Raw genomic sequence first — 15,422 nt, forward strand, 5'->3', positions numbered from 1 at the left:
TTATAACGTGTTGATTTTAGCCGTAAAAGTCTCTGTTCCATCTCACCTGTCACAGGAACAATGATGTAACAGCCGTCACTTGGTTATAAAACTGCCCCTTGCTGTTATTACGAAACAACCTTTAGGAAGTGGTTTACTGAAAAATAAACATGCAGTACATGCAATATAAGTCAAGTTAGATCCAATCAAAAGAAATGATTGTCAGAGATGAAGATTTGGAAAGGCCTGGAAAAGATCAGTGACAACCTACGGGTCACGACGTGCTATAGATCAAGCAGTCCGGCAGCTGGTTACCTTAGCTTAGTTTACTTTAGCTTATCTTATTTAGTCTTAGCTTAATTTAGCTCAGTTTTGCTGATTTAGCTTATCTTAGCTAAGCTTAGTTTCTGTTGACGAGTTGGGTGAGTTGTGTCCATCTGCTTCTAATCTTTACGCTCAACTAAAGCTAACTCCTTTACCCTAAATTTAGCAGAAGGATAGGATGGTATCAATCTTCTAATCTACGTCCCTGCAAGAAAGCTAATACGCCTGTTTCCCAAATTGTGAAACAGTTTCTTCTGTTCCAATCTGACACCTCTTCTAATAAATAAACGCATCAATGGACTTGTGAAGCTTGGCAAGTAAAAGCATGAATGTTTCATGCCTTTCCAAGTTAAAATCATCGCACCGTTTAAATCATTGGAAACTAGCCCGCTGCTTATGTCATTAGGAGATTTCAGCACTTATGAGATAAGTCACACGCACACTGTCACATCAGGGTGAGCAAATTCATAAATAATACTTTTTCAAAGAACAGTTTGGGCCTCATACGGTTGCATTGTTGCTTTGCCAGTGCAGTTAGAGGTGTTGCCCCAGAAATGTGACTCTCTGTGTTACAGGTGTATTTTAAATAACATTTTTTACATAATTTGTTTTCAAAGTCCAATCATAATAAAGTATGAAAGAGGAAAACACAGGATAACATAGTCTATAATATAGGGTATAGATTTTCTAACAGTGGCATTTAAATGAAATAATTAACATACTGGACAATGTCATAATACGAGTGAATATTCACAAATTTCTGCCCTATATACAAAATGTATAAATGTATGGGAAAAATAAACCGTAGTCTTTGCCCATATTCTTATTCTTAAATCCTTATTCTCAACAGTCAGATAAGCCACTTCCACTGTTATCATATCTACAGCAGAGTCATTGCGTAAATCAGGCCATCACCAAAAAGGCCTGCAAATACAGATATCCAGTGTTAAATATTTAAGATCGGGACATGCCCGCAATATCAGGTATCCGACTTTGTACTTGCGGGGGACAACAGTTAAAAATAGACTCACACCCCGAGACGGCCGGCTCCGCCTGAACTCCCGCTGAAGTCCAACATCATAGGTCTATCTCCTCAACTTCATGGCTATGAGAAGGGTACGTACGACTTGCATGGCTGGAAATACCCCATCACAAGCTTGATGACTCTTTTAACGACTTGAGTAATGATAATACTTTAATGTTGTGGGATTCCACTGCGAACAAAGTTGCTAGAGGTTTTGTATTAGTGGTTCTCTTCGGGGAATAGACACTGCCAGTTACACTGCTGACAGGCTGACACACACATTCTGCCGTGCCGCATCATACACTTTGCCAAGCATCAGAATTAAATTGAATTAAATCGGCCAGTGGTGTTCCTTGATAAAATGGTGTTAAAATGTACTCAGAAGCTCTTTTAGCTCATGTCTTTACGGCAAAACATTCACATACGGAAGCTTTAAATGATTCAGGCTCTTGCTGGTGGGGGGTGGGGGGTGGGGGGGGACTGAGGATGGATCTATTTTGAAACAGACACTTGAGATGAAATCGAATTACACTTTCTTGCTGTCAGCCACACATGTGCTGACAGCTTTATTGTTTTTCTTTGATGTCAGTACAGGTGTAATTTAGTGCACTAATCAACAATTAATTTCAATTCAAAACTGAGGAATGTAGGTCACATGGACAATCTGCAGGCCACAAGCAAATGTAAATATGGAGTCAGTCAACTATCGGTGATCGTGGTCGATGGAATAAAAAAATTACGTTACGGCTTTTTTAAAACAGTGGCTCTGTGCTCTATAGTAAACATTTCAGACTCAAGGTGTCCTTCAGTGCCGCAGGAATGTGACAAATGCAGGTCATGGGTGAAGAAGTACTGGTATTTTTCCAGTGTCTGTGCCACCAGCTCCTGCAATCTTGTGTATCAGGCTGCGTGTTTCGGAGCCTCCTCCCTTCAACACTTCTCATCAGGCATCTGCACGTATGTCATGCTGCATGCAGCGAGTAAGACAAACACAGGTTATATCGTTTTGGTGCTTTGGAGACGGTCAACTCAAATCACCAATTGATTTCCTCCACCAATAAGGAGGTTATTTTTTCGTCTCTGTTTGTTTGGTTGTTAGTTATCAGTGTTATACAAAACTTGATCTCTCAGAGAATAATTCATGGATCTTGATGACAAAAAATCTGATACGTGTAGGGGGCTGATATTTATGAGTGTGTGCAATTTTTGGGATAATCTATTTAAATTTTGTCTTATTTAAATGTGTTCTCATAAGGGAACGGTCGGGCCTTGGCCAGTCTAGTTGCAACAGTAATCTAAAGGACAAAACTAGAAATTTAAGAAACTGCTTTGAAATATACTCATGATGGTAACAGTTCCAGGTGTTTGTGTAACGTAACACCTCATGTCTTTGACATTTCTGTCAGTATGCAACTACTCACATTGTATATTTAAATTAATTTAAGATAAGATAAGATAAGGTGTACCTTCATTGATCATCTGTAGAGGAAATTAAAAATTCACACAATCAATAACATGACATTGAACTCCACGTGCTATATATTCTATATATATTATAAACGATGCATATTTATTTTTCTCTTTGCTGTGCAAGGTAGTAGAAATAGGACATTGTTGTCTGGAGCCAATTAACAACACACACGTTTGTACAGCTATCTTAGTGAGGACATTCATTGGTATAATGCATTCCCTAGCCCCTTACCCTAACCCTAACCCTAACCCTTAACCTAACCTAAACCTAATTCTAACCCTAACCCTTAAACCAAGTCTTAACCCCAAAACAGTCACAAAGTGAGGACCAGCCAAAAGGTCCTCACTTTCCCAAAATGTCCTCACTCGGTAGGTTGTAGACTCAAACCGGTCCTCACAAAGAAGCTGTACAAGAGCACACACACACACACACACACACACACACACACACACACACACCAAGACAAGTCCCCATAATGTGACCGTGAAAACAGATCTAGGTCCCCACATCATGAGTAATACCTGGACCATACACACAAACACACAACCACACACACACACCAGACATCTTTATCAGCCTCAAAGTAACAACAACCGGGAGGTTTCCTGTTGATAAGGTTTGTCAAGTGGCCTTTTAAAGCTTCTAAAATGCAGGCGACATCGTTCACAGGGGCATCTGCATCTGCAACTAAGGTAATCATGTCACACAAATTGACAGCTAGAGGGAGATAGTGGGCCTGGCTTCAAATAGTTTAGATTAAGGAGGTAAATAAACACACAAGACTCAGTTTAGAGGCTATTCACAGTCTGACTTTACTACATTTTATGAAATATTCAAATTTTCTGATTATGACTTTACTTTGCAGGCGCTGACAGTAGTTCAAGGATACAGTTGCACCCTAAGGGGAGGAAATGTCACCCTGCAAAAACGATCTGTCGCGGCACAGAGAACTTTGTCCCAAAATTCTGCCTAAAGTTGCTGTTTGACAGCCGCAGTCTTGCTGCTGAATATTCCCTTGAGCAATTTCAGCTAGAAGTCCTGATGGATGTGTCACTCCTTTACACCGATGACCAAACACGGTCAGCGGTGTGTCTCCCAGACAGCCAGACGAGGGGTTTGGACTCCATCTCTCTTTTACACAGTCCTGCTTTAAACACGCTGTCTGCAGGCGAGACAGGAACGGAGGCTGCGCCTGAGCTCTCAGACCCGGCTGACAAATCCTCTGAGGCTTTAACAAATGTCTATGCATGCCTCCCTCATGAGAAAAGCGCTGACTCAGACTGTTTGAAACTTTCATCATGCAGCTACAATGTCTCAGATTGTTTGTCACTTCGCTCAGAGCCTGTGCCAACGGATGATGACCTCAGGGTTCAGGCTTATTTTGGCTCATCAGAAACTGCTTTGCCTCTCTTACCTCACCTGCCTCACGACCTTAATTCACCCCCAACGGAAACTTTCTCCGAGTTTTACATTGAACAGGCCTCATCCCTCGCCTGTCCTCTCATTCAGGACAACACTCCACCTCAGGTCAGGTCACATGTTTCAGAGGGTTTGATGGAGCCGTCTGCCTCTGAGCCCCTCACCAGGCTCAGCTTCAGCTGTGAACACATTCAAGACGCTTTTCTTTTGAGTTCATCATCGCCTCACTCCGACAGTTCAGAAGGTGACGCAGCTGTAGCGCCTGTGTCAGACCTTTATATCTTTGAGAGTGAGACACAAAACCTTATCCTGGACCCCAATGTATATCCCCATGAGATTATATGTCCCGATTTCGAGGCATCATCACAAATAGAAGAAAAAAGGACAAGTAATGTGTGTGATTCAGCAGACGTGCTGAGCTCTACTGAGGAACAAGCTATAGTGGATTATGAGTCAGACGTGGGACATTACGCAGGGCTTAGACCACCTGCTGCAGATGATTGCAAGGCAAGCTTGATGTCAGTAAATGATGTGAGGCAATGGACTGCAGGGGTCACTGGTTTAACCCCTGAGGCACGACGGAGCGGTAGCCCTGTTGAGCTGTGGCTGGACGCGTGTCAGTATCTGGCAGGTGAGGACACAGAAGATGTTGTGGACAGGAAGAGTCATTCTGTGATTCAAGAGGGACTCACAGTCACCGGTGACTTCTGTTTTCTCCCTGGAGAGACTCAAGAGTCGGGTTACAACCTCGAAGGCAGCGAGGTAATTGGCTGGTCCAGTGAAGACACCAGAGGCTGGGGGCCACCGGTCAAGAGGTGGTCCTCAGTGGACAGCTGGGCGACTGCACTCTCAGACTGGACTGGTATCATCACAGCTTCACCAGACGACATCACAACTGCCTTCACAGAGATAGGGGCTGAGATACAGGCTTTGACACAGGCGCTAGCAGAGGTAAACACTGATTCGGACACAGAGGCGTCAGCGCAGGCACAATTCCAGCCTAACATGGGCATCCAGGATCAGCTTCTAGAAGCACATAACACCCAGGAGAGCTCCATCCTTTTTGGACGGGGTTGTCTCTCCGAAGCTGCAGGGCCGGAGCTCCGAGACAGAGTGGGCTCCCAGAGCGCTGAGCCTTTGTGTGATTTTACTGCAACCACACAAGGAGCAGAGGAGACAGAAGAAATCCAGGGCAACCACACTGAACCTTTTCTGTCCTTTCACTCATCCACGGGTTCATCCAGTGCCATGTTGGCCATAGACGTGACCGCAGTCCCACTGATCCTTGGATCTGCTTCCTCCACTCATTTGGATCTCTCTCAGTGTGGCAGATGTGTCAACTCCTTGGAGACAGAACTTTTCATCAGCAATGAAGATCCAGTCATACTGAATATAACAGAGGAGACAGATTTGGAGGGAGCGGATGCAATTAAAGAGGTAAGAGGACACAATGTATTTATTCATCATTTGTTTGTGTTTGACAGGGGAATGTTTGAGCTCTGTTTGTGAAAAGCATGAAAGATGAGTGGATGTTTCACATGCATTTTGTGTGTTGGTCCCACACATGCAGAGACACTATGCCTGAGCCTCACCCTTCACGATAGAGAGAATAACAGCGATCACCTTCACATCAGTTGTATTGGAAAACAGATAAATCAGTCATGTGCTCTGGAAACATAGCCAGAAAGTTCAGACATTCCCACTCCTGCCCTTGTCAGTGTTGTCATACCTAAAGCTTTGATAGCCATAGTCAGGAGGTCCACACAGTTAAAATCTATGTATGTCACCACGTGTAAGACTCACGTGGGTCCTCGCCTTGCTCTGAATTGGAGCCCTCTGTTTTCGCCCGAGGCCTCCCGCCCCGGCATTATTCCGTTTTATTGGATAAGTCCCTTGGCTCCCATCTCAAAGACAGACAGCTGTGGGAGCTGAAGGAAACAAGTGCCTGAGAGGAAAACTTCAGATGGACAGAAATGGCATCTAATTATAGCCGAGAGAGTTCAATGATAATAGCATGCATCCGTGGCGTGTTAGGGGGTGGTGGGGTGAGAGGACGCCACAGCTGATGTCTGAAACTTGACCCACCCTTGCTCTCTCTCCCTCTTTTTGTACACACCACTTGAACACACCCATTCCCACCGCATCTCCTTTAAAAACCAACGGCCAGGACGCTGACAGGTCCACAGGCCTGGGAGACTGCTTTTGATAGGCTTAGGTGCGCAAGATAGAGCTGGAGCTCCTCTCTATAATAGTGGCACTGTAGGGTTCATTTGCATGCAAGACATATGGACTCTGGGATTGGATATAGAAACATTGTTTTTCCTAAACATCCACTTTGTGGCTCTAAAGAAAGGTATGTGACAAATAAAACAATTTAAATAAAGGTCTGAAAATGTATGATGTTGTAACCCTCTGCAGAATCTATTATAGTACAATTCTATTACATTTTTATCATAATACAGTCTCAGTGAAGTTTGACAGACCTATATTCTAACGTATGAAATTATTTTTAAGAAAATGTCAATGAAATATACAATCGTCTAACATTTGTATCATTGTTGACTCATTTTGATGTTCAGCCCTCAGGAGATGGACTGTATGAAGTGACACATGAAAGCAGTATCTCCCAATCGCATTCGCTGGTCGAGCAGTACGCTGAAAGGATCTGTGGGCCATCCAAGGTCAATAGAGGAGGAGCAGGCTCTAACTTCCTCACCACACGATCTCTGACCAACTTACATGTGCCAGGTGTGGACAGACAACCTGGCCTGCATGTTCACACACACGTGTCGCCTGACATTTCACCAGACCTCGACAGAACATGTCAGGTGGCGCAACAGGGGGGGAGTCCCAAGTTTATTATACCCTTAGCTCCCCTCAGTAGCAGCTCCTCCCTCGTATGTCGGAAAGGCAGTGGTTTGGAAGGAGATCAAATTTGTGCCCAAAGTTTTCTCGATGACAACAGAGACCTGAGTTGTGATCACGTCCAACCCTACGTTGTCTGGCAAACCTTACATGGGATTACTGGCAAACTGTCCTCTGATGGTTATGAGGAGCGGATTCATAAACAAGAGCATACAATAAACTTCGCTGAGAAGTCTTCACCAGAGGGACAACTGGACTTACAACCCTGCAACACTTCTGAGTTTTTTTTCACTGAGAGAAAGACAATAATTGAGGAGATTGATGACCTCAGTAGAGAACTCTCAAACTTGGCTGTTGTACCTGCAGATCATTTCGTCATCTCGGAGAAAAACTGTGTCGCAGTCATCACTTTGGACTTCAATGACCCATTTGTTTCAAGGCCTATAAAGACTGTCGCCACAGCCGTACCATCTGAGAAGCCTGAGCTGAATCAGAAAACAGCTGAGAAGATGCCTCACAAATCTCAAAAGCACACCTCAGAGGGCAAAACACGCTCCAAAAAGGACAAATCAGCAGGTCACCATCATGGTGCACAGGCATCCAACAAGCAGGAGAGTTTATCTCATCACGTTTCAGCCCCGCAGACCAACAAACAGCAAGAAACTCATCCTCTTACTGTAGAAAAACATATTAGTGAGAACGCTCCAGCTGGACTTGAGGACAATGAGGCTAAATTGGGGACTGAAGCTGCAGCGGCAGCCGAGAAGGCTCCGAGCAAACCACATGGCAAAAAGAAAAAGAAAAACGGTCAGAGCACAGCAGCTCCGAATAACGTAGGAGAGTCACCGGTTGACGAAGATAATGGAGCCAAACCAAAGACTGCAAAAGGAAGGATTGATATGTTCGAGGCCAAGCTGGGTAACAAAGTGGAGAAAGCTCCTAAGGGCATTGGTCATTCAGATGGTGCTTTGAAAAAGTCCCAGCAACTGGAGGCTAAAGCTTCCCAGGGTGAACGACCTCCGCATCTTGCAGAGAATAAAGACCGTCAGCCCAAGAAGTTCACCAGCCCTCTGAAAGATGACGTTATTAAAAGACGACGCCTGTCAGAGGATAAGTTTGGGAAGTTTGTTAGTGCTTTGGAGTCTAAACTACCAAAGCCAGATGTTTATATCAAAGCAAAGGCAGAGGAACCCAAGGCTGATGCTGACGCAACTCGTAAAAAGGCATACAGTGAAGTGGTCAAACAGAAGATCACTCCGAAGGAAGGTTAGAGATTTCTCAATTTTCTTTTGCATGCTATGACACATTTCCAACACAAGACCAGTATGGCATAATACCCCCATTCCTCACCTCATATGTCTGCAGAGCCCAAGGTGGTGCAGCCCATCCAGACAGTGTCAGTGAGCGGGGACCCACAGAGTCTGTGCCTGTGGTGTCAGTTTTCAGCCGTCTTCTCCGACTACACTGTCACCTGGAGCAGAGAGGGCGCCGTCCTTGCTGAGATCAAGAGAAGGTACTGTAGGTTTCATAAAACATGATTTTTAAAAAGTTGTTTCACAGAACAGCTGAAGCTACAACCAATCAGTTAATATTTTAAATAACCAGATTATCTTTGATAACTAGTTGGATTTAGTCTCAGTGAAACTATGACGGGCCACAGCCTTTTCTGTCTCTATCCCCACTGGCCTTACGTAGAAAGACCTGATCATCATTAACACCATTTAAGTTTCCAATGTGTTCATATGAATCAATTGTAGTATTTTTTGTACAACTGAACTATTAATGTTTAGGACCTCTACCTTCTACATCTGTCTATAGCTGTACCTTCGCTCGTATGATACTCTAGTCTACGTCAACAATTTCTCCTGAAGGGAAACATTTCAAGCTGACACATTTTAAATTCCCAGCGTACTAAGGATCCTGGATTGCCATAATGTGTAGGATTAAATGTCAAAGTATATCAGGCTCTTGGTTTTGTGGAGATTTCTGTGGATTTATTCGTACTGTGACACCACACCACTCTCTGAAGTGCAGGGGATGAGAGCAGAGTGTCCCTCACCATCTCCAACGCTTCCCACAAAGACTTGGGCAAGTACCAGTGTCGGCTCAGCAGCTTGCACGGATCGGTCACTCTGGACTACCTGCTAACATACGAAGGTAAAAATGTGATTGCCAGCGATAAGAATAAGCATTTAATGTGTGTTAAACTTAATTTGAGGTGACATGTAACCCTGCATTTCTTCACAGTGCTCTGTGAGATCGTCATTCCTCCATCTCCAAAGACAGCCTCATGTGAGTTGTGATTCCAGAACAAAGAATTTAAAGGATTCTCTACAGTTTTGTCCAAGAGTTTGAAGTATTGTCTTTTTTCCCCAGCTGCTCCTGTAGACATGGGGAGCGAAGAGGAGGATGCCCGCTGTTGCAGGCTGATATTCAAGGAGGATTTCCTATCTGACCAATCCTTTGGGGACAACCATCCCCTCAGCATCATCACTGAGAAGGTCCACTTTGGGGAGGGAATGCACCGGCGGGCTTTCCGGACCAAGCTGCGGACCGGTCAGAAGCCTCTTCTGCTGCCGGGACACTCTTGTGTGCTCAAAGTTCACAACGCCATCAGCTACGGGACCAAGAACAACGACGAGCTCATTGAGAAGAACTTCACCTTGGCTGTGGAGGTAAGAACATCACAGTAAACATGTCTTATTCTTTATATTATATATGATTATATTTTGAGCACTTTTGATACGATGTGTCACTTTACATGGAACCGTGCATTTTATTTCTGCATCAAAATAATGTATTGAGAGCGAAATAGTTAAAGTAAAACAAAATTACAATATCGCATCCCCTTATTAGTTTGAAAAGCATGAGACTATGATTTTTTGTTTAAAAAAAAGCAAAAAGTAAGAATTACCCCATTATTTGAGAAAATAAAAATTGTACACTAAAAGCACTGATGCACTGTTATGAAATTCTTAAAGCATTTTCCTTTTTATCCACAATTCATTATTATGTAATAAATTATTTATCATCTTAAAATCTTTCTATTAGAATGTAAACTCAGATAAAAGGAAATATTATGATATTTTATGAAAATTATTATAAAATCTACTCATTTGCAATATATACTAATAATTGTCATCATGTGCATTGATTTTCTAATGTAATTTGAATGTAGATGTAATGTGGATTCTCTGCTCTGCAGGAGTGTCAGGTCCAGAACACAGCAAGAGAGTACATCAAGGCGTACACTGCTGCAGCTCAGTCTGCTGAAGCCTTCGGCGAAGTCCCAGAGTGAGTGATGTCTGTAGAAGTGTAAACTCCGTGTACGACACAACTCTCTCTTTTAGCTCACACTACTTTGTTTCACGCTCCCACCAGGATCATCCCCATCTACCTGGTTCACCGTCCATCTAACAACATCCCCTACGCGACGCTGGAGGAGATGCTGATCGGCGACTTCGTCAAGTATTCAGTCAAGGACGGCAAAGAGATCAACCTGACGAGGCGCGACTCGGAGGCCGGACAGAAATGCTGCGCTTTCCAGCACTGGGTCTACCACAACACCGGCGGCAACCTGCTGGTTACTGACATGCAAGGTCGGGAGGATGGAGAAAGTTTGGAAATGCAAAATAAACACGTTCAAAAAGTGGTTCTATCTGCAAATTATAATGTAGGATCCTAGATATTAATCCAATTTTTGTGTTTTCAGGAGTCGGCATGAGGCTCACGGATGTGGGCATAGCCACCTGTAAGAAAGGGTGAGTATGTCCTTTGAGAACGAGGGCAGCTCTGAGCGATACAAGAATAATTGAATCTTGCAAACTGATGTGTTTATTTATTTATTTTCAGATACAAGGGCTTTAAAGGAAACTGCTCCACCTCCTTCATCGACCAGTTCAAGGCTTTGCACCAGTGCAACACGTACTGTGAGATCCTGGGCCTCAAATCCCTGCAGCCTAAAGCCAAAAAGCCAGCGTATGCTCCGAAACCCAAACCCCAACCCCCGGCCGCGCCCAAGAAGAAAACGTTTGGGCCCACACTGAAGGGGAAGTCGTAACCAGAGGGGAACTCTTTGGTCTAAGAGTTTTGGTTATTGATTGGTATCATGGGGTAAAGCTGGTTTTAAGGAGGCGATGGAGATGACTGGTCATATAAGAGATTATTTCATCTCATGTTGAACATTTGAGATGTATATGAAATATATATTTTTATTTCGATGAAGAGTTTGTATGAGAGTTTGTGCACTGTAGTTATAACAAATTTCTCAAGTTCTGGGAAAACTGTGACAAACACTTGAAAGAGATAGAAGAGGCAGTTTATCTACAGTGACGAGCTGTGATGTCTTAGATCGCTGCATTGATGATGTGTGATGATTTTGCCTTTACAGGTCAATGCGTTGTTTTCTTGTTTTTCTACTTTGATGATGTTTTCAAACCATTAGTTCATTAAATTAATGAACTTATTAATTAATTGCTTTGGGGGAATATCTTTGAAACGTAGGTTGTATTATAAATACACAGGATTAAAAACACAGTATGTTATTTGGAGATGACTTATGGTATAAGCGGGTCTTTTTTGTGCTTGGGTTAGGATGAACATTCTGTATTTTCAGTTTAATGTGACATGATTATAACATTGCTTCATTGAGTGATTGGATTAATTCACAATAATGTCATATTTGTACTGTGGAAAAAACATTTTGTACAGAAAAAAAGCTCACGTAAAAGAAACATTTGAATGGTTTTCCTCTTAAACTGATTTATTCATTTGTCATTTTACTATCAGTTCTGTTTGTTGCATTGATTTCTGGCATTATTTCGTGGATCCACGCTGCTCTGGTTCAGCTCAGGCGTGAAAAACTAAAACCAATAATCAGTTATCAAACCACACTGTAACCTGACGGCCGCAGCCAAATCGACAGTGTAATCTCAATATAGCGTCCCGGCTTTTCAACTAACGTCTCTGACTGCCTCTATACGATGAGCCTCTCCTGTCCTATAATGTCAGTGTGGCCTTTTTAAATCCCTGCCCCAAATTGTTGACATGGCTCTCAGGCTGTGGCTATGTGACCAGTGTGTGCAGCAAACTGCAGATCTTTGTTATTAAAGAGAGGTTGCTGGTTGAAAATGCTTTGTGGTTTCTTAATTTCACTTTTTCTATAATGGGACCAGTGGCGTGCAGGATCCCGAGGGTAGGGGGAGTGTTGCAACATGACTTGGACAGAGTGTCTGCACTGGGCCGAGGTGAAGGAGTTTATAAAACGTTAACACAAAGTGCCGTTTAATTGTGTACGAGCAAAAATTCGCACTATAGCAAAAGACAAACAAAACAAAAAACTGTTTATTATAACAATTTTAATTATTACAATATAACAATTGTGCAATCAGGAAAATACAAAATTACAACTGTTAAAATTCCATTACCTGTTTACATGTGGTAAAAGCTCGAACCAGGACAGCGAGTGAAATGTCAGGAGGCATGAAAACAAATGGGACATCTGCCGTTGTCCCATCTGTGTTTATAAATGTAGGTGTCCAGCGGCAAATTAGCACCGAAAACACTAAAAGAGAAAATAGGTCACACTCAGAGGCTCGAGATCACGCACGGCCCATCAACACACTGTCTATTTCCATCTCGGTGTAACGTGTCCCACGCTATAGCCGCCATACGACACGTGTGGACACGTTAACATGCTTCGCCGATTCGGAGGCTGTTTTAAATCTGCAAAAGCAACACGGTTGAATAAAGTTTGCACAGGATACGGGGGAAACACACTGAGGTCCTTTTCACACTGTAGCTATATAGTGTGAGAATGGCGTTTGATACACAGGACACAAACACCATTGTCACACTCCACAGCTCTGGAGGAGAACGTTTGCCGTGGAGACGCAGCAGAGGCTTGTTCCCGGGACGACCTGGTGAAATGAGAGGGAAAAGTTTGTTGATGAGGGGAATCAGTACAGAGCAATGACGCCAATGAAAGTAAAAAAATGTCTTGTGTGCGACGGCATGAAAAACTCAAACTAGGCTGAAATGACACAGGCTGTGATCCATGATTTATTTAGCCATGTGGACCTTTAAACTTTTAATATGGCAAAATGAACAAAAATGGAAAAAGCACATGAAAACACAGAATAATCGTGAAAAACAAATATGCCAAGTAAATAATCAAGGCTTATCCAAAGTGTCCAAAGTCCAGTCTTTTTTTTTTTTTTTTGGTGGGGATGACTGCAGCTGTGTGCACATGCGTGGGAAAGCAAGAAGAAGACATCTGTGTGATCCCCCCCTTTTCTCCAACATAACTAACAATCTGAAATTATTGTAAAATAATTGAATAAAGGTTGTTAAGACCATATGTCATAATAACTTTAAAACTATCTATATTAAATCATGCTTTTAACTTAACTTTATGTTTCAGAGCTGAAAATTGAAAAAGAGTCTCTGTTTTCTAAGTTTAAATTTGTCATTATACATGAAATCATAAACTTTGCAAATAAAAGTGTACGTGACATTTCTGGTGGATTCAGAGCAATTGCAGGGCAACAACTAACTTACCTTAAGTTTCTAAAGTGGATCCTCTTTCAAATGTTCGGTCACTCGAACCCATCAGTTGGCCTCCTGCTCCTGCTTCTCCCAGCTCCTCTCTTTTCTCTGCTCCTTCCCTCTCACACTAATACAAGTCATGTCTCTGTCTCCCGGGCCTCTGCGTGCCAAATGGTGTAAAAGTCCAGTAGTCCGCCCGCAGCTGCAGGTTCACGAGGGGATCTGTGGCGCGTTTGTGTTTGGTGGCGTCCCCGTCCCATGTCTTTATGTAGACAGAGCAGGGTTTGGACAAACAGCCAGTTCCACATTAGTGATAAGCTACGGGGGAAGTATTGATCGACCCTGACCAGAGGTAGAGATAGAGAGGGTGAGGAGGTGAAGGAGGAGGAGGAGGAGGAGGAGGAGGGGGGGGGGACTGAAAAAATGGTGAGGCAACATCAGGGCCTTTATACCAAAGTTTCACTGACGCCAATATTCTGATATTACACCGATTAAGGCAATAGTCAGAATAAGACACACAAGTTAGTGTCATCACATTCTGATGACACTAACTTGAATACGATCATACTCTTAGTCTTACTCGAATCCCAGACAGCAAACAGATGTGGGCCACTTCAGGCAATGATGCAGCACCTCTGGCCTTCTTGTGGCCTGCACAAGATGTGGTGGATGTGAGCCTAAATAGCAAATGTGGCTCGAATATCCCAAAACAAATGTGGGCCTTTCTCGGCAAAGTGAAATCTGGAGGTGAACCTTAATTGGCCCATGTGGTAAATGGTGAATATGACCCGATTAGCAAAAAACAAATTAGGCCACCTTCAGTCCCTTTGGTTGACATGTGATATTTCTACGGCTTACTCGTGGCCCAGATGTGGCAAACACGAACGGACCGCCCATGTGCCATCATTCCTCATTAGATGTGGGCTGGATGAGTGTGACCCAAATCTGGGTCAAAACTATTTTGCTTTGTGGGATTTTAACGTCCTATGGGAGTTGTCACAGCATTTTGCCACATCGAGATGTACGGCATTCAATGTGATTCTCAGACTATGATCTGTAAAATATGAATATGAACGGAATATTACATTATATCATTATATTATATTAGCATTTATGTAAACTTCAAAACTGAAATAACGTCTTTTTCAGAATAAGGTCAGGGTCTGAGTATTGCTGAACGTAAACGTAGTCACTGTGAACTGAAGGTGAGGGATCCTGGAAATTTACAGTCACACCATTAACATTAATTCCATAAATCCTCACTGTATTTATCTGAAAGCAAAATATATAAAAGAAAAATTCCCCATTAACAAAATCGAATTCCTGTTCTTAATCTTCACTATATTAAAAACACATTGTTCATTTGTCGATGTGTAGAAACTCTGTAGATTCTCTATAAGTGGGTCCATGTTCCCGTGGATAAGTTTCATAATAAAAGCTGTCACCCAAAGGGCAGATTGTGAAATAGCATCACTTTAACTGGAGGTCGTTTGGCGTCGCGCTGCTCAGTTTCCACCTTCTGAAACTCTAGCATCCATCACACATGTTCCTTTACTTTAAATACTGCTGCACATGAACACTATACGCGTCTATCATTAACTGAATTTAGAGCCTGACTATGACTGATGATCGTGAATAACTGTGCTGCAGTGTGATACTTTAATTTCTCTACAGCCTTTTATATTTAGACACCATGTTCAATAATATAAAATAAAAATAAGTTACAGGTCTTTTAATGCTTCTGAGTCTAAAATAGAAACTACTGCTCTATTTTCACTGCAGTCAAAAGGAGAT

The 15,422-nt window shown here is 42.8% G+C and overlaps 1 protein-coding gene and 1 long non-coding RNA gene across 2 annotated transcripts; one reads left to right on the top strand and one right to left on the bottom strand.

Moving 5' to 3' along the window:
- Positions 1–1,344: 1,344 nt before the first annotated feature.
- On the top strand, positions 1,345–11,784 carry alpk2 (alpha-kinase 2). Its single transcript, XM_034602072.1, has 13 exons — positions 1,345–1,419; positions 3,664–3,854; positions 3,894–5,654; positions 6,797–8,348; positions 8,448–8,595; positions 9,112–9,239; positions 9,330–9,374; positions 9,459–9,757; positions 10,288–10,376; positions 10,464–10,681; positions 10,795–10,843; positions 10,935–11,179; positions 11,220–11,784. The coding sequence occupies exons 2-12, from the start codon at positions 3,840–3,842 to the stop codon at positions 11,140–11,142; spliced, it is 4,512 nt and encodes a 1,503-aa protein (XP_034457963.1). The 5' UTR covers positions 1,345–1,419; positions 3,664–3,839; the 3' UTR covers positions 11,143–11,179; positions 11,220–11,784.
- Positions 11,785–12,419: 635 nt separating this feature from the next.
- Positions 12,420–13,949, bottom strand: LOC117771571. The gene is made up of 2 exons (XR_004615614.1): positions 13,641–13,949; positions 12,420–13,000 (listed from the first exon to the last, which is right to left on the bottom strand). It is a non-coding gene; the product is annotated as an uncharacterized LOC117771571 (long non-coding RNA).
- Between the last annotated feature and the right edge of the window lie 1,473 nt (positions 13,950–15,422).

Source organism: Hippoglossus hippoglossus, chromosome 12 (assembly GCF_009819705.1).
Source record: "Hippoglossus hippoglossus isolate fHipHip1 chromosome 12, fHipHip1.pri, whole genome shotgun sequence".
Lineage (NCBI taxonomy): Eukaryota > Metazoa > Chordata > Actinopteri > Pleuronectiformes > Pleuronectidae > Hippoglossus > Hippoglossus hippoglossus.